General features: G+C 36.7%; 1 protein-coding gene and 3 long non-coding RNA genes across 5 annotated transcripts; 1 reads left to right on the top strand and 3 right to left on the bottom strand.

The window, feature by feature from the left end:
- The first annotated feature begins 144 nt into the window (after positions 1–144).
- LOC147760558 (uncharacterized) lies at positions 145–3,200 on the top strand. Of its 2 annotated transcripts, none has more exons than XR_015330831.1 (2): positions 145–842; positions 2,428–3,200. It is a non-coding gene; the product is annotated as an uncharacterized LOC147760558 (long non-coding RNA). The 2 variants fall into 2 exon arrangements; XR_015330832.1 differs by having other exon boundaries at positions 145–846.
- Positions 2,179–3,980, bottom strand: LOC106174143 (uncharacterized). The gene is made up of 3 exons (XR_001239567.3): positions 3,749–3,980; positions 2,927–3,023; positions 2,179–2,619 (listed from the first exon to the last, which is right to left on the bottom strand). It is a non-coding gene; the product is annotated as an uncharacterized LOC106174143 (long non-coding RNA).
- A 5,925-nt stretch (positions 3,981–9,905) lies between these two features.
- Positions 9,906–25,813, bottom strand: LOC106166818 (uncharacterized). Its single transcript, XM_013545474.2, has 15 exons — positions 25,791–25,813; positions 25,160–25,491; positions 24,152–24,351; positions 23,642–23,954; positions 18,264–18,487; positions 17,785–17,935; positions 17,234–17,549; positions 16,694–16,922; positions 16,334–16,463; positions 15,587–15,742; positions 15,123–15,278; positions 11,632–11,771; positions 11,122–11,279; positions 10,596–10,736; positions 9,906–10,261 (listed from the first exon to the last, which is right to left on the bottom strand). Exons 1-15 carry the CDS (start codon positions 25,811–25,813, stop codon positions 10,195–10,197), a joined length of 2,736 nt encoding a protein of 911 aa, XP_013400928.2. The 3' UTR covers positions 9,906–10,194.
- On the bottom strand, positions 13,209–14,715 carry LOC147760557 (uncharacterized). The gene is made up of 2 exons (XR_015335735.1): positions 14,241–14,715; positions 13,209–13,991 (listed from the first exon to the last, which is right to left on the bottom strand). It is a non-coding gene; the product is annotated as an uncharacterized LOC147760557 (long non-coding RNA).
- Positions 25,814–25,918: the final 105 nt, after the last annotated feature.

Here is a 25,918-nt window from a genome sequence, read left to right as displayed (position 1 = left end):
TAGGACTTTTTGGTATATTTTATTATTTTGTTGTCTAGTGCAATCCCCGCCACGCAGCATTGAAATCATAATTTTGCCTTTACCGACATCAGAATATAAAACGGTATTCGTGTGTTCTTGACCATGAGATGAGATTTGTTCAGTATTTTCCACATAAACACCCATGGTACCCCACTATTAAATCTGTTGAATATATTTTCACTCAAGGTTAATGTTCGTCTACGAAACGCATGGTGTGTATTCCACCATCAAAAGGCTGCTATTTCCCTTTTCCAACGTTAAAAAAGGTCCATTATAATAGAAGTCAAAGAGAGACTAACTACGTGGCACTTGAGTTACGAACACACTGAATATCTTAGCATGGCATTAATGACAAAAGTGCATTATTTTGGCACAAAAACTCCTCCTATGCTTTTATTTTCCATGACAAAGACCTGAGATTTATAGCTATTTTAAGATTCCCGCTGCAATTCTTCCGATAGTGTCTTATTACATGGGGCATTATAATAAAAAACATAAGTTCTGCAGATAGTGAAGTAACATGTAGCAGATAGGATGTTGAAACTGTAAAGATATGACGTCATCTCACCATGACAATAAACATCAACAAGAAAACGAATGTCGATATTTACCAGAAAATTTTGGAAATTTTGCTATCATGAGGGTCAGCTATTTACGAGTTAATATTTGTTTCGGTTCGTTGAAAACACTTGTATAACATTTATTTTCCTGTCCTTCGTTTTCCTGTTGGTACTCTCGTCTGCCGCAGACCAAGGGGTTGCTGATCGGGAAGAGCTGACATTTTCAGAAGCATAAAGGAGCCACCTGTAGATATGATACATGTAGGTACGATTCCATGAATTTTTATATTTAAATTTCCTATTCACTGCAAATGTCTTTTATTTAGTAAAACGGAATATGTCTACATGGAAGAAGAGAAGAAATCTAGCTGCAACTAGAAAAGCACTCCGAGAGCGCAGACCTCCGCCAAGGCAGCAATTTATTATTATTATTGATTATTGATTGATTATTGATCCGGATCTCCATCAAAAACTAATCACTTCTAAGTTAACCCATTTCCGACCCTGACAATTTTATCAAAATCGGTCCATAACTTTTTGAGTTATGTTGATGACAAACAAACAAACAAACAGACAGACAGATAGACAGGGGTGAAAACATGACCTCCTTGGCGGAGGTAGGTAATAAAAGTTACTTGACGATCGATTATACTTATCGACTTGGGGTTTATTTTATTTGACGTAATTTACTGCATCACGATGAGATCTTACCAATTGTCTTAGGGTGCATTCTGAACAGTTTGATCCGCGGACTAACCTTGAAAGGTTCCTGCATGATCCCCTAGAAGACATTGAAAAGATACCTCCCGGGCATCACGCGGCAAGCTTTCAAATGGGTCGACCAGATTTGATCCGCGGATCAACTTTGTTGTCAAAGCGGGTTTATTCGGCCCGCCATCCACAGTTAATGCCACTATGTTCAAGAGTTACAGAGGGATTAAAAGTTATTCCATCTGATGCAACTACCACTAAAACCACATCCCCTGTTAAATATTCTGAACACTTTCACACCTACATCTCACGCGCTACAAACTGCAGCTACAGGATATTTTGGAACTGTAAACGTGACTGAGATACACACTTGATCTCTTTACATGGCACAACTGAATCACGAGCGGATGTTTTGTTTTCTTCGTCAAAGAAGGTCATTTTATTCCGTTTCCATTAATCTACGTGTATATATCATACCAGTTTATTTCTATTATCAACGTAAGATACAAGTGGAAAAGTGCCGTAACGAGATTATTATAATACCATCTTGTAATGATACTTAATCCAATTGATCCTATCTATTTATATATTTTATCACTATTTAAGTCATACCATTTTATAATAAAACATGCTTCATATAGATACAAACAATTTGCCTCTTATTAGATCGCCATATCGAAGCTGCAAAGGCATGAAGCTGCTGCAGTTCTTACGCGATATAGAGAGTGTGCTGTTTGAGACGTCTTTCTTTAAACCGTCTGCAGCACGATCTCAATAAAATAAAATAAAATAAAATAAAATAAAATAAAATAATAATAATAATAATAAATTAAAGAAAGAAAGAAAGAGAGAAAGAATAATAACAAAGCGAAACTATACTAGAAAATATTGGGGATTTTATTTTCATCAGGGTCAGTGTTTTATGAATCAAATTTGTTTTGTTTAATTGTAAACATCTGTCAAACATTTGTTTTTTTTTTCAAATCATTTTATTTCACTGCCTCTGCAGTTGTCCGCAATACCAGATTCGATGTAATACACGATAAAGTTTAAAAGGCTCCACTGTGTGGCGACCTCTAATGAAATTTCGAGCACGTTGGTAACGTTTCTTCCTTAACAGTGGGTTTCTTTCTAGCTAACAGTGGTGGTGAGGGCAGCACTTGATGGCGTACCAGTTGCTTCTAGCACAGTTCCGTCCAGTAACATAGCATTTCGGGAAGTTGAAGGACACACATGTCCCCACTTGGTAGTGGCAGCGGTCACAGACCAGGGGGTCACCGATAGGTTGAGGTTGACAAATCCAGTAACACAAAGGCTTTATTGGCGCCTGGACACGAAATATGTGGTTGCTACATTAAATGTACGTTCATGAATTTATACATATTGTATGAGAAATAATTTCGTCTGACAGAACATTATTGCATAAATAACATGCGATCCCAACACGTCTCTAATTCGGATGACGGCAGTTATAGTGCAGGACACTTAATTAACAGTGAAGAGTTCCAGAGGAATTAAGAAAACTTGATTGAAATCACGCGCGTACCTGATCTAGCTACAACTTAAGCAGTATATGGTATGGACTTTCTGATCTAGCTACAACTACAGCTCTGCTGTCTTTAGCAGAAACTTACGTATAGAAACGCTTCACTCGGACCATGGACGAATGTAGCCACCAGAATTGCGAACGCTAATATTACGACTTTGGGCGACATGGTACCAGGGAAATATCTGAAACAAAATAGTTTAAAATACAAATTATAGATGATGAAGACACTAAATTCGTGTGTCTAAGATAAATAATCCAGACAAAAAATAAGGTAAAAAATTAAAAAAGCATTTTTATTTCTTGAATAACGTAGAGATTATATGATTCTTTTCACAGCCCAAACTCAAGTGAAAAAACAACGTAAAAGAGGAAAAGTTAAGAACAAGTGTAAACTGGGAAATTTATGAGAACTACCATTTCAAAGAATACAAGTATATTTTGAAAAGTAAACACCGCTTTCCTTCTTCACGTTGGAACTACGTAGTTCTGTCCAACTCCGCCGGACTCGTTGAATGCAATCAATTTAACAGATAAACTCGGTTCCTCCTGGAGTTGAGTAGAATACAGAAAAGCTGGTTATTATACGAGTTTGTTGGAAACAAGGGGAGGCGTGGTTACCTGTTACAAGGATTGCATTCAGCGAGAGTCCCTGAAGAGGTTTATCTTCGTAGACCGATAGTAAGATTGGGCATGTGCCCTTATTAGTTGTTCACGGCCTTAACCCACCCCTGTTATCATACGAGTTTGTTGGAAACAAGGGGAGGCGTGGTAATCTGTCACACGGTTTGCATTCAGCGAGAGTCCAATAGTAGCATTGGGCATGTGCCCTTATTCGTTGTTCACAGTTAAAATCATGCTCAGAGAAAAAATTCAAGCAAATCAAAGAAAGAAAGCGAAACCAGCTCACCTTGCAAATTTCAATGATGCACTAGCAACGGCAGCAGATATGAAATAGCCCTACGCTCCTTACGTGTTGCTGTTTATATACACAGTTAAGATATGCAGTTGAACATCATTGCAGTTCAAGGTGATATGGTACATTTAAAATGTGGGATGTCAACTTAAAATAACATACTGCAGCTCCACCGCTGTATTGAAGGACCTGCGTGATAAGGAATATCAAACTGCGTACAATAACATTCATTCGGCTACACTCGTCTCTCTCCGTTTAAGTGACGTCACACCTGACTCGTATGTGCTACACGTTGCAGCTGATAAATAGGAAACGTGTACGTGACACTGATCCACACGTGTTTCCTTCAATGTATTAATGACTGCTTTGTGTACGTGGCACGACTGAGATAGCTGTGTTTGGCCGAGCTTCAATGTTATTTTATTGCGTTTCAACCCATCTGCATGTATACATACGAAGCCAATTATTCTTTTTTAACGTGACACAACTGATGCCGATGAAGTACTTAACTTCTTTAGGACTATAATTTAAATTCCTTTTTTTAATGTTCACATAATTCTTTGATTTAATTATGTCGTCTTTTATTCCCACGGTGTTATTTTAATTTTGCAATTGGCCAAAGCTTGTATTATTGCTTGTTTCTTTTATTATATTGTTTTAAGTGCAATCCCCGCCACGCAGCCTTGAAATCATTATACACATGGCCACGAAATAAGGTGAGAATAAATGTTCTACCTTTGCAGCATTTTATTTTGCCTTTGCCGATATTAGGTGTAATACGGTATTCATGTGTAAAGGGATAATAACTCTTCGTGTGAGGTCTATATGTCACAATAAAAACATTGTGAAAAACTCATAGAAATATAATATATTCTGTTTTACGACAAAAACAGCAGTTATAACTATTATTCTGATATCTGAGCTTGTCTTTGGACCACGTGACCTCCATTGATGGCTATACTCTGTTATAATCTCTTAAGAGATTTTAACAAAAAAAAAAACACATTTTTATATTAAAAAAAAAAAAAAAAAAAAAAAAAAAAAAAAAAAAAAAAAAACCAGGGACTAACTTTGAATGTAAAAATGGATTCATTAACCATTGGTCAGTATGGGAAAATTGTTGTTTACTCCAGTAAAATTCATTTTTGGGCCAAAACGAAGAGTTATTATCAGTCTTCTTTGTTCAGTCTTTTCCCCATAAACACCCAAGGTACTTTACTAATTAATCGCTTGTATACTTTCACTCAAGGTCAATATTCGTCTACAAAACGCATGATGTGAATTCCACCATCAAAAAGGTGTCATCTTCTCTTTAAAACGTGATAAAAGGGTCGACTATGTGGTTAACACAAGTCAATGTGTTCAGAAAGAGACGAACAACGTGGCACTTGAGTTACAAACACACTGAATGGCATATCTATATCTTAGTATGACATTTATGACAAAGGTTGCATTATTTTGACACAAAACTGCCTCTTATGCTTTTATTCTCCATGACATACCGTAGATCTGATATTTATAGCTATTTTAAGATCCCCGCTGCAATTCTTCCGCGAAATAGTTAGTGTCTTATTATATACATGTAGGGCATTATAATAAAAAACATAAGTTCTGCAGATAGTGAAGTAACATGTAGCAGAATAAATATTGAAACTGTAAAGATGTTAAGATATAACGTCATCTCACCATGACAATAAACATCAACAACAAAATGAATGTCGATATTTACCAGCAAATTTTGGAAATTTCATTATCATCACACTGTAAAAACAGTGCTTAGCATTTAAATACATACAACATACGTTAAGCACCTATACACATTTAGAAATATGTGTAAAAGCTAAGCACGTATAGCTTTTTAAGCGTTTCACAGAAGAAAAAGCTAGACACGTTGGCAGTGTTACACGTTTAGCTATGTGCTTAGCTTCACCGGTATATGGATCTATAATAAGTCTATCACAAGCTAAGCACATTGGCTAAGCACTTCCCCTGCTAAGCGCGTGAGACTGCTAAACATATGGAGCTGCTATAGGTGTGGAATTCCTAAACGCGTGGAGCTGCTGAACAATACCCTCTATCAAGGCCGCAGTTCTTGGGGACATTTTTTGCTGAGGCGACATCAGACCAAATTGACTATCTATTTATCTAGAGACATATCTGTGAAAAATCAATCTGTCGCCCTGGTAGAGGGTAGCTGAGCAACAAGTTTAGCTTTTCAAGCTTCTTTCAGAAGAAATAAAAATGTTTAACATTCTTAGAAGTGTCGCACTTTTAGCTATGTGATTAGTTTCACCGGTCCCATAAGTTTATTACAAGGCTCAACAATTTGGCTTAACATTTCCCCTTGTAAACATGTGGAGCTGTTGAAGGCGTGGAGCAGTCTGCTCGAACGCTTGGTGTCCTTCCTTGCAGTAACGCGTGCTTATTTAAAATAGGCCTATGAAAGATGCATACAAAGTCATTTTTTTTCTCAAAAACCAACCAAATACCAGTATAGTTTCAAAAAGTATAATTAAGGAAATTGCCAGAAGGCATTGATTAATATTACCCGAAAAATGACATTTGAATGGATTTTTCTGTTAGCTTACTATCCTGTATATACATGGGACAGAAAAGTAGGTCACATAAGTAGGTTAAATTTCTGACCAAAAATTTAAAGAGCAGTCTATAGCTCTTTTATGGCTGATCGAGTGATTTATTCAGTTTGTCCCTTGGCATGTCGACTTTATTTGAGTCGTATAAGAATCTAGGAGAGGTGGTTTATATGTGTTACTGGCAACCCACGCTCCACCGATGCTCGATTCATATGTACTTTTAAGTAATAATCCAAATAACAAATAACGTTTTCACGACGTTATCAGATGGTTACATGCTAGTAATGGTATAGAAGAACATTATAGTAACGTAATGGGTGTTTTAACTCCGATCAAAATGATGTACAGTAACGTTATAATTTGTAAAAAGATTCGAAGACCGTTTCTACAAAATTTTATGATACATGTAACGTCATTTTGTGGAGTTTTATCAGCGTGTTTATAACATTCTGGAAAAACATTATATAATATTTTGAAAAAATTTTATATAAATAACCAAAACACGCCTTATGCTGTTTGAACTACAGTTAGCGGTTAATTCTAAAATGGGCTTGGGGTTTGTCGGCGACTAGAGCGGTGCAAATATTCGGACTATCGGTACCGAAATAACCAGCATGTGATGAAAGCTTAAGTAAGGTATTATAATGAATACCGCACCATCATCCTGATGTTCTATTGTTCATTACTTCCGGAAAAAATAATAGATATCAATACCGTAACGCATTTTATCAAAATATGGAGAAAGGTGTTTTAAAGTAAATATGATAGTTGTTTCGTGCCTTTAGTGAACTAGTGAATTTTCCTAACCTGCTTTTCAGAAATACATTCCAAAAAACTTCCTCGCAAGGTCAGCTAACACAAGGATGAATAACTGCAGCTGTAAAAATGATAGTGGGAAGTCAACGATGTTGACAGTTCACGGTACACTGTTATAGAAAGAGATAAGTGTAGCAGTTAAAAGTGACCATGAGTTCGTGTGTGTGTGTGTGTGTGTGCGTTCACGCGCGCGCGCGTTTGCGACTGAAACAGTTGAAACCCTTAGCACCTAAAAGTTAAACAAATACACCCTACATTTATAAGCCGTCAAACGCGTCATACTGCTAAACACAAGCGTGTAACATGTTAAGAAGCTAAACATGTTAGGAGCTAAACGCGTGGAAAAAGTGAGACAAAACAGGCGCTTAGAAATGTGTTTAGGAGCTAAACACTATTTTTACAGTGCAGGGTCACTTATTTACGAACTAATATTTATTTCGGTTCATTGAAAACACTTGTAAAACATTTATTTCCCTGTCCTAAGACCAAAATTTTCTTTATACTACATAAGCAGTTACCCGCGGTTCCACTATCAATACCACTCACCGGAGTTAAAGAATACCAAAATCAGGGGAAAGTTAAAAGTGAAAACAAATATTTCACCCCTTTGCAAATTTCAATGATGCAACAGCAACGTCAGAGTGATGAAATGCGCCTACAAAATCTAAATACAGGCTGCAGTTCCACCGCTGGTTGAGGGAGTTTTAGGGTATCAAACTGTGTACGGGTCACGTTTATTCGGCTACTTCCGATTGCTTCCGTACCTATGACGTCACATCTGGATCGTGTGCGCTACACACTGCAGCTGTTTAACAATTCGCCGATAGAGGATATTTTGAGCCTGTAGACGTGACAGAGATCCAAAATTGTGTTTATTAAGACGCGAAATATGGCTTTCTTTAAATGGTAGACGTTCATGGAAGTTAAGTTTCTTGGCCAAGTTACAAGGGCATTTTATCGCGCTTTAATCTTCTTCATGTGCAAATAATTATTTCCTCTTTTTCAGGTGATGCACCGAGAAGCAGCTGGAACTCTTAAGCTTTTTTTGATGCGGTGATTTGAACAACTTTTTTAGATAATGTACCAGTAACTTCATCTATTTGTCTAATCAATGATTCCTTGAACAATTATAAATTATGCTAACTTATACTTGTCCATTCTGCCCGGAATTGACTTTGCTCATGGTCGACGTTGTCACGTTGTCTTTGGAGTTTTTGATTTCTGAGTGTAGGCAGTTCCATATTTTGATCGAGGTCCATATTGGGCCTTTAGTTAGTATGACTTTATGTATGACAACTGGTAAATAGATATTTCCCTTATTATTTGATCGGGTGATTCTGCCTGTAGTGTCTATGGTTGTAATTCCCAGTAAATCCATGATGTACTTAGGTGAAAGTCCATTTACAGCTTTAAAAATTAATGTGGCTTTCTTAAATTCTATCCGTTCATAGATTGTTTGCCATTTTAGTTTCTTCAATAGTTCAATTGTTGGATGTTTCTTGGCTTCTTTTTCTGGGATATCGAGAATGATTCTTGCTCCACGTTTCTGAAGTTTGTATATATTTTCTAGTTGTGCACAGCTGCTCCATATAATGGAGCAGTAGTCCAAATGTGGTAGTATATATATATATATAGTTTATTGCCGAATCAACTTGACATAGGCATATAACCATAGAAAGTATAACATTTGTGGTAAGTGGAGGTGGCAACCACTGTTGACATATTGGAGTACCTAAAAAAGTGGTGGATGGACAGACTTATATATCTTAAAAAAAAAAAGTATATGTGCATTATAAAACAGTTTTCAGTTTTCTTGTTTCCAATGTTAAGTATCGTTTTAGTTTGGATAGAAGGGAAAGTTTACTGTTAATTCTTTTTTCAAGTTTCTGCACATAGTCATTCCAGCTAAGATTTTCATTAATATATACACCTAAAAGTTTTTCTGTTTGTACATTATCTAAAATGTCCCCAATGAACATAACTTTTAATTACTGTTCAGTTTTTGGTATTTTTGCACGTTTTTGTCTAGTTGTTATAAGCATATTTGCTTTTGTTTTTTTCGTATTTGGCAATTGACAAAGCAAATGCTTCATTTAAATACATGTTACATGTTATCAAAAATGGTTTATTTCCCTTTAGACTATGTGCATGTAACAAATCAAGAGAGAGAGTGAGGGAGAGAGTCCACGTGGCACGAAGGGCTGCCATCACCTTTAGTTTTGGAGGCCACTGGACACTCACCAGTTCATCAGCACATGGGCACCTTGTCAATAGAGGTGATGCAAGGGACCCGTGGCAGGAACGGTGGGCACAAGAAGTGCTGCCAATAACCTTTAAAGAGGGCTCCATGGGGGGGGGGGGGGGGGGGGGTAGTGATCGCAGTTAAATAAAATCACAAATTACAGGAAATAAAAATGTATTCATATCTCATAGAAGATGCGAGTCCGGCGAGTTGTAAATCACAAATCACCGGGTATAATGACTTCTTTGCCGAAGGACGAGGTTAAATAAAGCCGCATTTACAAGTCACGGGAAGGGGGTGGTACATGGTTCAAGCTAAAAAAGATGAACGTTTCACTCAATATAATGTGGTTTTCACGGGTAGCAAAAATACCCAATGGGATTCTCTTTAACAGCGGAGCGGGAAACCATAGCAACATGTTTTATTCAAAGGGTTTCAAAGCCTTCTTTTGAGAACCACATTATATTAACAACAGTAAAGACAGTTTGTAAAAGCTAGTTTATTCAAACCGGTTTACTAACGTGCAATGACTCACAATGGATGCAACCAAATATTAATTAAACTACAAATAAAACATCATCCCACACTTGTGCTTGCCAACTCCATTTCCTAGCTACCCCCATAAAAGATGAATAGATAAATAAAATAAAATCATCACATGATCTTCTATTACACATAAAACTATAAGGTAAACAATTGGTGTCTGGGTTATTCATGAACTGTGTCTACGTTGCAGATTGTCTGACAACCTTCAGGAACTAGCCGGTGTCTGTACGCATGCGCATTCATTAGCCTGCCGTAGGGGTGAGCTCCACTGAGTGTCCGTCCCAGCAACCGCCTCTTTGGTTGTCACACCTAACACAATAATAATAATAATAATAATAATAATACTAATAATAATAATAATAATAATATTAACAATAATAATAATAAACTCGGCTATAGGCGAAGTCGAGAAGATATACCAGAAATTATAACATCGTCATTGTTAACTATGACACATTTACCCTGATGTTCTTTTCAATAAGTTCATTCTCTTTTGTGGACATTTAATATCAAAACACAGCTGCATCAAACTACTAGTTAAAACTTATTTTTACTAGAAGATGAGTAAAATTCAATCACTCGTAGACTACGCTCCCAGTGAAAAAAAATTAAGTGAGTAATTTATAAAGCTCGCTATACTTACTTAGATATGCGGAAGCAGTCACATCGTTTAACGTATCTGACCCTCAGCTGGTGAAAATGCCCTAAGTCTGTTGACGTCATTACATTGACGGCGCGGCCATCTTCTTTCATGATTTTGATGTGGTCAGCAGTCAGTCGTACCCTTCAATACAAAAGTTACAATGTTTTTTTTTACCTATTAAAAACGAGCGCGTGTTAATTTGAAACGATTTTAACACTAAACCCTTTCCTGACTTATGAATGTACATTAAAAACGCAACGTTATAAAATGTTTTAACTAGAGGCCCCCAAGGGTGCACCCCTCCTCCCCAGCAATAAAGCAGTTAAAATTCTCTGAAAATAATAAGGAAATCCAAATTTAGTTAAAATTATTTTCCCCCCATTATCTCCTAAGTAACTGTCATTTCAGAAAATTTCGACAAATATAGTGCAGAATATACAAATAGCTCATCCAAAAACCAACGCTGTTAAACATATAACCTCCGTTGGCAGGGGTGGGGGGGGGGGAGGAGGAGGTTGAGACTTACATGTGGGTATGGGGGCCAGGCGGGTCCTCCGTGGCGACCGTTGTTTCGAGCTCGCTGTCGCGCAGAGTTGGAGCATATTCCGTGGCATTATCAGAGGACAGGGCAATCGGTAATTCACGGTACAAGCTGATGTACTTCCGCTGCTCCATGACCATGTCCTATAAACATAATTAAATGAATAAATAAATGGTGAAGTTTTCACCACGTGAAAATAATAAATTATATGGACAGGGAAAAGCACACATATATTTGAAAATGGAAAGAAGATTAAGAAAGGATGGGTGAAAATTGCAGAAATATTTGTCATAGGTAATGTCTTGTTTAAGACGCTGTCAATAATTAAAATCCTCCTGTATATGTTCCATGTATTAATACCACTGTTTTGAAATCATTCAGCTTACAGAGATACTTAGCAAAAGAAACAAAGAACCGTTGGAAGTCGTGCATGACAAAGTCTTAAAAAAACTACTTTCCAAAGTATCCCAATCAAAATAAATAAATAAATAATACCTTTAGTGCTTCGATCTCCTTCATTATGGTGCTGCCCTCTACCGACACGGGCATTATAGGCCATCTCTGACGAATTTCACCAACACCATTTATGTTAAGTTCAATTCGAAAACCAGAGGCATCTACCGATTTTACTTCGCCTAGAAAAAAGTGTGCTCAATTTACACCTTGTCTGTATGGTACGTCAAGACCATCAAATTTCATGGACTAAAATTTATGTTCAGATGTCGAATATGTAAAAAAGAACAAACTCAAGGATAACAGTAATTTTAATCACCATTCTACCTTGTCTGTCCAGGACTCCAAGAAACCAGGAAAATGACCATGGATGACGGACACGACTGGCGAGAGAAGTGAAGTGAAGAAAGAGAAGTTGGGCTTGATTAGATTAAAAGGACTAAGTGCCGACATATTTAAAGTACAGATCAGGTCGCAGTATTTTGTAGAAAGAAAGGGACCAACTGCAGACAACTCGCACCCGGCACATCACTGGCTCCATGGCATCACCGTATAGTACGTATCATCAACGGTCGAGGGGCATATTAATAAGTAAGTTTTGTGTGTAGTTTACAGGACACCATGGTTTATTAATGTAATACAGCCCTAGTACTTGTGATTAATAGTCTTTTACGGTAACTATATCAGACAAATTTGCTTGTACCATTCCTATCTCCATATAACGTGTACCTGATTATGAAATACTGGTGAACCTTCCACAAGCATACACAATGTTCAGTTGCATTTGTAACATTCCATGCCGGGTGGTCAGTTATGATAATTGCAAGTAAGGTAGAAATTAGAGTTGGTATTTTACAACAACGTTTATCACATAATGATATTTATTTCAGAAAACTGAGTTATTTTTTATTTATTTTAGAGCATGACAGACACAGCACATGTTATTGAACCAGGCAAGAACTGTGAGAGTCATGTGGTCAGGATAATCAGATGTTAAAGATTGCTCATTGTATATTAATCTCTTATGTCCTTAGTTATGTTGTTTACTTAATTATATCAGGAGTCAACAGATAGCATTTTTGTCTGGGTGTCACTTACAGTATCAGGTATCTTCTTTATTACTTTAAAATGAAATATTTGGTTTTATGAATATATATATATATATAGGCCTATGTATTGTACTGCACTAGTGATTTTATGAAGAAAATTATTTTTCTTGCTAGTATCATTCTTATGTTACTGTTGTGACTTTTTTAAAATAACTATATGACACCTGTTTTTCATATCATTTACTCAGATCACAAATACAAGTTCGCCTGTGATGTGTTTATTTGTTGCATTTGTGTATAACTTTCAATAAAATGCAATGATTTTGTGAAAATTTCAACTTATATGTTGTCCATTTTCCTGTCATTTAAGTCGGATCTAATCACAATGAAACTTACAATTTGTGAATGCTATCCATTAGTTTCTATAGCATCATTTTCATAAGTAAATAAATAAAGAAAATTAACTTTATGATCAAACTTGAGCCTTTTGAATTAGTTACTATAAATTTAGTAAAATTAAAACAAAGATGCAGGCAAGTCTAATGTTCTGATATGCCATCCATCAGTAAATGAAATGTCAAATGATTTTATTTTACTTCTTTATAAATAAAGTTTAATAGTAAAACATTTATAAAGAAAAATTATTTGCAGTTATAAAGCTTTTGTTGTTCAAACGGATCTCATGAAATGACCAGTCAATGAAGAACAATCAAAAATGAACAATATATTTAATATTTATTTTGCATCCACTGGCATGTTTAGACAAGCATCTTTTTAAAATCCCAAAGACAGTAATATAAATTGGAAATTTAAGTAATTTAAGTAGGAAATTTTATATTGCAATACGCTGGAGTTAATAATTTAAATTTAGTAATTATGATAACCTAAGAATGAAGCAATTAAGCCCTCGGCAGCACTGGATTACTTTATTTACAAATGTCCAATGCTTGTAGAATGTACATGGACCTACTTTCAACATTGATCTCATTGAAAGCAAAACAGTCATGCCACTCCCATAAAGTGACAAAAAGGTTGCAAATGAATCTCTGCAAAGGCCATAAAGGTGATTAAATATAGTTGTGAAAGTGCATCATTCCTATTCAAAATGAATAACAATACCGCCCCTGTTATATAAACAAGGTTTGTTAAGTTTGTATGTACACTAAGGCATTTGATCTTCAAAGATCCATCCCTGCAGCTAGAGGATTCAAGTCAATTTAGACTGGTTTACATTTGCCAAGCAATGTGATCCATCTTTATCCCAGAGTTTGCATGTGAAGTTATCCAGCCCCCCTTTACCGGGTATGTCCAATATGATGCTAGAGCCACAGCATGTTTTATATGGCATCCCCACTGAAAAAAAACGAATAATTTATGTTCACTCACAATAACAAATTTGACATGCCGGATACTAAACATAGCACTATATAGTACTGGCTTTTTGAGAGATTGAAGTTCAAACTAAAAGTGATAATGATGGCCTTTTTAGTTTGTGAATAAAACGATTCAAAAGCATCAGCTGACAAAACGTATCATACATCAGTAATATATTAACAGAGATGTGATATACACTTCATTATAAATTAAGAAATATTTCCTTACCTGGCAAAGTTTAACATTGGCCACATGAATAATTGGAAGCTGCCGGGGCATCATCCGTCCGATTCTCATTCAATCCTAGCCACTTTCATCTAAAAGGCATGCGTGTCAACGGGCATGGTAACTAATGTCATTTTCCTGTACCACAAGCATCTGGTGATGTAGCCTGTTTAACGCGACCTTTGCTGCGTAGCACGTCCTCCGGGCGAATTTTGCTTTCCAAGCGTCATCGGCTCTTAGCTTGGCAAATTCAACATGTCAGTTGTACGTACATATTATATCAACACTTTTTCTTTATAAAGTGAAAAAAGAACAAGCCTGTAGCTCAAAAATGTGTAAGTTCAGCTATTTTTCAAGTAAAGAAATAGCTGCTCTACTTTCTTGTGGTCTCCATATTTTAACCCCACCTCAAGGCAGATCTCGTAAAATCACGGGGAAACTTGGTCTTCTCGTTGAGAACCCGGACAACCTCTATTGCTGCCAGCCGACCGCGCACGGAAGTTAATTACCCCCCTTACAGCTTTTAGTAGGTGGGACAGACATTTAAGCCGGCTAAGCTGACAGTAATCTAGTGAGACTCCCCACGGGGATAGATCGATCTAAAATCTGTGGGAATGGGGTCCAAGAGTAGATTATAACTCAAAGCGTAGGCCCGACAGTAGATTTTAGTGGTTAAAGTATAACTGTAATCCTAATCATTGCTGTAACTTGCCTGACTACGCCTAAGTGACAGGTTACCTTCAGTTGTTAAAGTGTAATTGTAATTTTATTCATCACTGTACCTTGTCTGTACAGGACTCCAAGAAAAGATAATAACTCACGGCGTTGACCTTAAACTAAATTAAAATTGTTAAAATATAACCATAATTCTTATCATTACTGTACCTTGTCTGTCCAAGACTCCAACGCCTCCATATCTCATGGTGTCTGCAGCGTCCTTATCCTCGTTGGTGTAGAACTCTACTGGAGTTTGGTAGTATAGGGCAGCGTTGGTACCATTAAATGCCAAGTTGGCTTCCATCTTTCCACTACGGACAGACCCTTTTAAAAACAGAAAAGAAAAATATAGGCATTATTATAGTAGATGATCGGCAGTATATGATAAAATATACGATTGTGAAATCTGGGGGCGAAATTATCCATTTCCGTGCATAAAATGGTTATAGCCGGGCTTAAATAAATGCGTAAATGGGCATAAGCGGACTATAGTTTATGGTCTTCATAAAACATCTGGATCAGCCAACCGCAATGGTGGTTTGAAGTTTAAGACTTTCAGCATACTGGTTAAATTGGTTCAACTTAATTTGCCCAAAATTCACCAGACACCTCTCTACACCCACGGTACTTACAGTTTGGCCCCTCTCTCACAGTCTTCCCAAGGTCGGACCTGGCGTCTCCTTTGAAGTGCAGGTTGTAAGGGTTCCAGGAAAGCTGAGGCGTTGAATACACGACCTCCAGGGGGATAGAATAGGTCCACTTCTGTTCTACTCCGCCGCAGTCTTGCACTACAAAATACAACCTATCAATCTTAAATCATACTTCCTTTCTGCCGGACAACTGAAACTCAAGTCTTCCGTTTGCATGTGCATGTAACTGGCAGTTTAGAAGGAAACAATAAATGCACAACGTTTAAATTTTAAACTAAAAGTACCGAATTAGAAATACAGGAACAGGTCGAACACAAGACATCATTTCTAGAGATGGTCTGCACTGTTTTCAGCTGAGGTTTAATTGTTGTCGTAAAACGTATGCAGATAATTTACTGTTGAATTGCATTCTTATATAATTGAAATCCCTCCTCAAATACCCATTTTTTAAAACTTTATCCCCACAGTATAAAATTTAAGTCCACTTTTAAGGCTAATTCATAGTTTTATTATATTCAATTCTTAATTTAAGTTATTAGCTCTCAAAGGAATACGGTTTCCAATATCTGTTTTAAAATGTTACTGGTTGAAGAAATGTGTACCTTATGTTATTATTATACAGTACATATCAAACCTTGCTTCTGCTTTCGTAGGCAGAATGGAATACCGAGACCAAATAGAAAAAAATTGTATCGTCAAAAATTGAATAAAAATTGTTTTTTTACTTACCTCTGTTGTTTTTCTTCCTTAGTTTACAATCTTTAATACTTAGACCGGCTACTTTCTCTTGTGTTGTCATAGCCATGAAGATGTTCTGGTCGGCATAGCTACGATGCATCTGTGTTAAGCCGTTTGCTCCCTAATACCGAGTGGAAAACGCATAAATAAAATCCTTGTTATGGTTGGACGAGTTTCTAACTTACTTACCACAAAAATGGAAACTTTTGAACGCAGTTTATTTTTAAAGAAAAAGTCATGAATATGGGTCAATATAAATGTTAAAAGTTTGGATAAAAATGAAATGATTGGATAACGACAGAACAGACGATAGAGTAATTTTGGAAAAAAAACAAAGATGAATTAACACACCCTTTTAGCGACTTTAAACCAACGATGGTAGTAACCGGCATTCAGCACGCGGTCGTTGCCGTCTTCGTCCGGGTCCAAGGTGAAGGCCGTGTAACCAAAGATGTCGTCTGTTATATTAGCTGGATAATTGTCCTTGCCTGGGATCTGCTCCATTAGCTCGTCCAGAAAACTACGCTGATACGCCTTCTCTTCTCCCCAGTACCCGCGGTTGTCAGGGTTTAGTTGGAACCTTTCAAATATTTTGTAATTTAGTTTTTTAATGGATGATCCAGACAATTATAAGTGTATCCAATTAATTATATTTATACTTTTATAGTTTTTATTATATTATACAGTACATTCAATTATATTACTTATTATATTTTTCAAAAATTAATCCATATTTTTACAAATATGAAATCTTCTGATATTGTTGAATGAGAAGATAAATTTATTTCTTGTACAAAATATTTATTAAACCTCATTCAATACTGAAAATCTATAAATAGATAGATAAAAATTATTGAAATGTAGTGTTACAGACTCCGTAATTGGCCTTACCTCGCTCTTCGTGACCCGGTTTGTAGCGCCATGCTGGATTTGTAGGCCATTCTGGAATGAAGGTCGTCCACGGTCCGGAAGTGGCTGAACGGTATGTCCTTCTTCAGAGGATGACATAATATCCGGTAGTTCCACTGCGCAAGCTCGGGAATCGTGCCGTTGATGAGATCGGAAATGGTGACGGGAAGATAGGCAAAGTTCTCAAGGTTGTCCTTGCGACCAGAGTACGCGCTGAAGCGAGCCTTCTCGTGCAGGTCAAACCAGTCCGTGGCGTCCAAAAAGTGGCGGTCTCTGTCGAAGGATTCTTCTAAAGGTGCTGCGAGTGAAAAATACGAAGACTTTCAGTTCTAAGTGATTTGAGTGCGACACAAATTAATGTTGTTTGCTTAATTAATATCATTAAGTACATATTTTCTTTTGAAATAAACAAACAAACAACAAAATAATAGATAATAAGAATAGGGGATTTGGTAACATTCTGGCCCACAGATTCTACATATGACACAGCTTTCTGAGTACTTCATTATTTTCCGCAGATAATTTTCCATTACCTGAGCTTTTCATCCAGGCTCCTTCTAAGTAACAAAGGTTGGCTTTGAAGTATTTAGTGTAATCTCTGTGAGATTTGTCCTGATTTTTCCAAGCTTTGAACCACTCCTTCATCTCCGCTATCTGTTCCTGCACCGTGGCTTTATTCCTGACCTGAATGAATACATGGTTGGTAATTAAACAACGAATAAGCAATGAATCATAATAATTATTAATAGATAGATAAATTAATTAATTAATAAAGCAAACAATCAAACAAACAAATAAATTAATTCACATATTTTAAAAAACGAGACGACAAAATAAAAATACAAACATAGCAAAACACGAACACAAATGCATAAATAAATTAATAGAAGATTGGATAGATAGATAACTAAAGATTGCTACTAATAAAAATCTGTATTACAACTAAACAGACTATTTCACACTTGAAATATTCTGACACTGTTGCAAAATTAGAAAACGATGCCAACAGTACCTCTGGTGGCACATCAGGGAAAGGGATATCCTCTGTGCAGTGAAAATCTTTGCTTCTCCGGCACGGCATGACGAACTTGTAATCGTTATGCCTGGTCCGGAACTCCACCCCGTTCAAGACGGCGGCAAACTCTCCCATCCCTATGGTGCGGTCGTAGTTAGCATGGTTATGAATACTGACGGCGCTGTTACCGGTGTACGTCGTGGAGTGGTACGGCCGCGTGCCTGGAGAAACAAATTTGGTTTTGTGACATTTTAAAATCAATCTCAATCTCATTCTCTCATGGACACATGCACATGAACATATATCCATGCAAAAAGGGCAACACAGCAAAAGAACCGGAGAGCAATATTGTCGACCCTAGGATGACCTGTTTATGCAAATTAAAATTTATTTGGTTAAAGAAAATATAATTTTCGGGGAAATGATGATGATGATATTCAGAGCGTGACGGCTGTTAACTTATTTTGTGGAAATTTAAGGAAATTATATGGACAGTTTTAAGTGTGTAATGATGATGGATTAGAAAGCAGATCCACGAGGTTAAAACGAAAATAATGCTCGTGGGATTTTTGTTCAGATAAATAATTAAGCTGATGCGGCGTATTGCAAAGCACACAAGTACTTTCACGTGCGCGCAATAAAAATAAGTAACAAAATATAAAATAAAGTTATCAAACGAAAAAAAAAGTAAATTGATTAAAAAATAAAAAAGGTTTATGTGTCGTTTTATATCAGAAAATGTTAACGAATAAGAAGACCGCCACGTCTGACAAAGACAAAAGACGCAAAAATGCCTCGTCAATAAAGGCTTTCGTCAAAACGAAGTCCATAAAATGAAGATAAGTGTTGTCCTGCATGGCATTGTAGCCCTCTATTCTTTGATTTACGACGCTTTGTGGCCATTTTATATTACTGCATTAACTAATGCCCCTTCAACTAGACCATAGCAAACACTATTATCAGCTGTAAAAAATTGAGTGTCCATTTTAGAGTCCTCCGTCTTCTAAATGACTTTTGGTGGTTTGTCTAAATACTCAAATCATGCTAATAGATTTATTGATAATCCCTGCATACGCAAATTGTGCGTTAATGAAGCTCTGGTGAACGTTTCAAATGACAGTAATGCGGTTTGAATGTCTTGATGTTTGATAAAGATGAAATACTGGAAGAGGACATTTGATTCACGCCAGTGATGCACAAATTTTATGCAATACTTTCGTTATTTTAACTTTTATTTTTGCTGTTTGATCCCTCCAATATGGAGAGAAATAAACAAGAATATAAAAGTGAAAAAATCAATTGATCAGATATTACATAAAAGGTATGCGTCAATGGCGGAACTCAAATGTTCCCTTTTTTGTGGTATGACCCATACATTATTTTGCCTTCACTATGATTTATCTCGTTCAGCACGATAATGATAAAGCGATTAACTTATCCTTTCCATTTACAGGAAAAGACATAGGCATGCTGCAAATAGGGGTCGGTCTCCAGTGATATAAACTGTAATACTCAAAGTTGCTCTAATGTAACATTTCAGTAAAGACAGGATGTCAGTTTCTCATACATGGTCATATATTTTATGTGCTAGGTGTTGATTCTGCTGAGAAAGAAAGGCATAAGCGATTCTTCTTGTTAGAGTATTTGACAAAACAGGGGTTATAATCAACACATAATATAAAAGAATTCAGTGACTTTAACGCACCAGGGCCTGGATGCACCAACAGGGCGTAATTTACTCGGCTACGCCTGTCGTAAACCGCAACGCCTGGCGTCCGTGCGCCAGGTTTACTCTCCCTGCTTACACCCGTTGCACCAAGACAAAAAATGATCATCTTAACTACGCCCGAGTAACGCTCCGTTGCCTCACTGCCCAATAACTGGGCAAATGAGGAGTTCGCAGATGTAGTCACAATGGAATGATGACAAAAATAAACACAAAAGGAGCATTTCAGTGACGGAGAAATTCATAAGCTACATCAATCCATTTTGATTTAGAAATAAAAACGTTAAAAGATGTTAACTTTGCTGTTACCTTGGATATATAGCAATAAAATCTTAAATATATTCCAAATTAAAATATTATTATAGTATGCTAAAAAAAATAATAAATCTTTCATTGATTGAGAACTGTTGTAAATGAGAAAAACGCAATGGAGGCAGTGTGTATTCCTATTAATAGATTTGGACACCTTCGCATTTGTTATTGAAACTTCTAAGTCTAAAAATAATGCAAAAATTGCGCCTTTAACGTCAACATTGCTTTCTTTTTTAAATTTTACAACAGTGTCGACAATTTCTTATCTATGGTTACACCGTGAGGTATCATTTAATTCAATCGAGCTTACACCTTGTAGTTTAATACCCCCGTCACACTAGAAGCAGAATGAGCAAGAATGCCGTCGGAAAGACAATTCCTTGTGCATTCCTGGATATTCAAAGAGCATTCTAAAAATTCCAAGTGCATTTCAATTTTTTCCCATTCTTGTGGTCGGCCCGAATATTAAAAAACTTTCAAAGTGCATTCCAAGTGGAAAATTATTGAATGGCATTTGAATAGTATTCTAACTACACTATGACTGCATTTTAAATATTCTCACGGCATTCTGGCAACATTCGGAACATTCTGATCACATTCGAGGGATATTCGAACTGGCACGTGACTTAAGGCCCCCGTCAAACTTATTCGGAGCCAGCAGGAATCAAGCAGAACCAGCTGGAATGAATTAATTGAAAAATTCGTGCCATAATCGGGAGGGAATATTGCGAATGTTGTTAGAATGCAGTCCGAATGAAATTCAAATGCCATACGAGTGAGTTTTGATTGCTGGCCGAAGTATGTAAGAAGGTGCCTCGAATGATATACGAAGCGAACTCAAATGCTCCCGGTGTGGCTGCCAATGATGGTTTGAAATATAAAGAATTCAAACAGAATGCAGCTGATATACCTAAAATACTCAAAATTACTTTCTAACATGTTTAGAATGTAACACGGTACCCAGAGTGTATAAATAACGCCACTGGAATGGTAACTGATCATAATGTTTCGAATGCTGTCGGAATGCCCTGAGAATATTTAGAATGCAGTCATAGTGCAGATAAAATTCTGTTCAAATGCCAATAGATAATTTTCCACTTGGAATGCACTTCGAAAGTTTTTGACATGAGCAAAACATTCGAGCCGGCCACAAGAATGGGTAAAAATATTTGGAATGCACTCGGAATTTTCGGAATGCTCTTCGAATATCCAGGAATGCACAAAGAATTGTATTTCCGACGCCATTCTTGATCATTCCGCCTCTAGTGTGACGGGGGTAGAAAATCCAGCCGGAATGTTTCGAATGTGCCTCGAATGAGCTGATATAAGATAAGATAAGAGATAAGATAAGATAAGAGTTTATTCAGCCATTAATATATAAATATAAAATTCATATAAAACGGAAATTGGACTGCTATTCGGGTTACAAATTATAAATAAATAAATTATAAATTTCCATTTTTGTTGTTAAAATAAGACACAGCAGATGGGTAAAAACTCTTTAAAAACCTTTTAGATCCCTTAAAAGTTAAAAGCCTGCAGTTGCTCGGTAAAAATTTAAAAAGCCCATGTGCGGGGGGGGTATAGTCAGACATGATTTCCTCTGTTTTTGTTACTGATCTATTAGTATAGATGGCACCTAGAGAGGGGAGTTCCAGACCGATGATTTTGCCGCACGTTGATGTGACCATATCTAGACGCTTGCGTTCTTCTACAGTGGCCCGCCCATACCATACTATGATTGCAAATGTTAATATACTTTCTATAACGCATTTGTAAAAGTTTGCTAAAATCATTTCATTTGAAGTAAAATCCTTCAACTTTCTTAAAAAATATACCCTTTGCCTCGCTTTTTTTAACTGTTTGTCTATGTGGTCCTTCCATGTAAGTGAGCTATTGAATTCTACCCCCAGCAGTCTAAAATTGGCTACTTGCTTTACTGCAGTGCCACTGATATGAATGGGTTCTTTCACATTTCTATTCTTTCTGAAGTCAACAATCATTTCTATATTAATTTAGCCAGCAATCGAACTACAGTAGTACGCCATTCAAAGTATTTTCAAAATATTCTGACTTCCTTCTGACAGCATTATAGATATTCCTAGTTTTCTAACTACATTCGAACTGCATTTGAGAGCTACATGTAATACAGCCGAAAGTGCACTAATCATTCCAGGCGAATTCAAATTCAAGCGCATTCTGAGTATTCCGCCGGTACTCTTACAATAATTAAGGTCAATTTCAACTTTTTTCCAGAATGTGGTGCGAATTTTGAAAATTCTTCATTCAGGCTCATTCTGCTTGATTCCTGCTGATTCCGAATAAGTGTGACGGGGGCTTAAGAAATACAAGAGACCTAATACATATCATATGAGCCTCAAAATGTTGATATTCTAAGCTCTCGTCTCTATGTTTATATATAGTAAAATATGAATAATTTAAAATGTGAAGAAAATATGACTGTGGTTAGTTATGGTTTGTCAAAATTATGAAAAGAATGAAAGAAACCGTACTGCTGAGAGCCAAGACGTATCGACATGAATGGTAAGATTTAATTTAAACATATACATGTACATACGCAAATACATGTACATGGCTACTCCTATGTACTCCTACCATATTAAAAATTTTACATAAGCATTTGTTAAGATTACTGACATATCAGCTTACAATTTCCTCATCTTATTTCAACAAACATAAATTTATAATAAGAAGGCTACATAAATAACGTATTTAGTAAGCACACACACACACACACACACACACACACACACATTTTAAAACCAAGCTACTGCTCAGTTACATGTATACAGACGGAAGTTTTGTGTAAGAAAAAGCAAATAACAACCCACATTTTCTACGTTAACCAGGATAATTGTCATCAAACTCTCTCTGTGCTTGCCTAGCCATAGTGGAAAACGAGCTACGACAGACTTACACCACCTAGGTGTCAGGCGTAAATTAAGTTAAGACCGACGTAAAAACGATTCTAGTTTGGTGCAACTGGCTTTTCTTGGGCGTGGCATTTTGCGCTCGATTTACGCCGGCGCAACTGCTACGCCTTTCTTACGACCGGTTGGTGCAAACAGGCCCAGCATCGCGTAATGAAGGGATCACGCTCTAGCGGTCGTATCAACTACGGGAATTTTTTTTATGTAATGATATTCATATGATAATTTTTAAACACCGGTTTTCAACACTTCCCTATGGGCAAAGTATTTCACCGACCATGCAAAGCAAGCAAAGGTGCACTGCTAATTTCTTCAAAACAGCATTTCTTTAAAACCATGCTTATTTGCACTGGATCATAAAGTTAAACTAAGATCCCAAAACTCACCGTCCGTCTGAAGTCTGATCTGTTTTATCCCCGAGCTCCCCTCAGACCGTATTCTTTCCTCTACAAACAGCTGCTGCATGATAAGTTGCCTGCCCAAGGTCCCCACCGTGCTCTGTAGTTGCCCTATCACCTTCGAGGAATCGCCATCAGAGCCCGCAGCCGGCGCGTCGTTCGCAAGGGGGACGCTCGATGAAGCCTGAAGGCGCAGTAGCCTTTTTAGACGACGTTCCTGGTTTTTTCGTCCGCCCTGAGCCTCCAAAATATCTCCAGAAATCAGGAGAAATACTACTAGGACTAATTGTGTGCTAAAGTTCTGAAAAAGAAAACGTAAGAAAAGGGATCTGATAAACAAAATCTGATTTTTATTCTGAGAGATATCCAAACTTTAAGAGAAGGAGAGTATATTCCAATACCAAAGAAGCAAACAAAAAATAGATAAATTGCGAATTTACCAACACCAGCGACTTTTAATGCTGATATAACTCACTCGTTTGTACCAATTAGGCCTACCTTCATATTTTTATCTTTTTTGTCTCCTTCACGTCTTGCTGTCAGTCCCGAATGTAAAAGGGCACGAATTCCGTCGCGGTTTTTAAACCAGTCTATTACCCAATCCCTGTGACTCGACAAATCCGGATTAATCACTGTGTCGTCACAATCGGTGCACGTGACCGTGCACGTGACCAAGGCTGAACAAGCTTGGCACACATCTAAAAAAAGTTAGAAATAGGAATTCTTGGAGAGAGAATTGTACACATGCGTTTTCTATTTTTAATAATAATAATAATAATAATAATAATAATAATAATAATAATAATAATAATAAAAATATTAATAATAATATGTATTTATTCGCAACTTAAAAAGTTGGATTTTACAATAAAAACAAATAGTCGTGAGATGCATAATCTGAAAATATACTTGTAAGTGTTAAAATGATTCGATACACATTAAAAATTCATAAAAAAATCAGTTCTTAAAATTTGATAAAGCCCATTGGATAAAAGTTTTTGACGATCGTACAGTCCTCAATTTTGGCACAGTGTACTTATAAACCCAGCGCAAAGTGTAGGAACTTTCATTTATCTCTCGTAGCAAATGATGGATTTTGTGTCCTTCAGAGTACATGTTATGCAATAATGGTTTAGATAGTTAATCTCTTCTACAAGCAAGAGTGATAAGTTTACATGTTCCAAGTGACCCATCGTAGGACAGCTCTGGGAATATAATATTACATGCTCTAATCTGAATGGATTCAATTTTATCAATTTGTTGTTGTGTAAGACCTGGGTGCCACACCTGACATGCATATTCTAATGTAGGTCTGATTACTGATGTATAAAAGCTTACAAGTTCATTGGTTGGAATACCCGCTCTTTTCAGAAGCTTAAGATTGTGTAGCCTTTTACTTGCTTTTTTACAAATATCACAGATGTGACCTTCCCAGCTCAAATCACTATTGATCCTAACCCCTAAGAAGACAGCAGACCCCACTCTCTCATTCCTTTGATTATCTACTTGTAAGGGTGTAGTTTTGTCCTTTTTTGGAGAAATCAAATATTATCTCTTTGGTCTTGGTAGTATTTATTGTTAGTTTATTAGCATGGGACCAGAGAGTGAGTTCTGTTGTTGCATCAGGGAGATTGTCCTGCAGTTTGGTATTCCCGTAGCTTAGAATTGTGGTGTCATCTACATATTTGAATGTGTCACATTTGGTGCTGAGATCGTTAATCATAATGACAAATAAAACTGGACCTAGTTTTGTGCCTTGTGGTACACCAGCATTAATGCGTTGCCAGTCTGATTTCACACTACCTATCTTCACACTTTGTTTCCTCTCAGTTAGGAAGCTGTAAACAAACAAATAAATAAATAAACGCATATCAGGTCCCACATACATGAGTGAACTTATTCTATTCTAAATTCTATCGACTGAGTATCAAAATTTTCTCTTGGTTTTCATCTTTTCAACTGTTGTACTGATCTTTTTTTTTTATTTTCATGAGTCACTGTCACAAGGGTACCGTTAAACAAAAGGGCTTCACAAAAAGTGACAGACGAAACTGTCAAGTTTAAAAATAGCATTCAAAAATAAAGTAGCTCAAGAAAACCGGTTTCATGCCGATTTTTATTTCACATTTAACTGAACCTGGTCCCAAAAGGAGGAACCATTATTTTGAACTAAAATATAACAAATAGGCCTGATATCATTTTGGAGTTTTGGAAAGAAAATCATTTAGATCATCAAGTGTGGGCCTCTCTACATATGACTCACTC

The sequence above is a fragment of the Lingula anatina genome, chromosome 8 (genome assembly GCF_051362555.1).
Source record: "Lingula anatina isolate TDL-2025a chromosome 8, LinAna3.0, whole genome shotgun sequence".
Taxonomy (NCBI): Eukaryota; Metazoa; Brachiopoda; class Lingulata; order Lingulida; family Lingulidae; genus Lingula; species Lingula anatina.
This window is presented reverse-complemented; position numbering and strand designations above follow the sequence as displayed.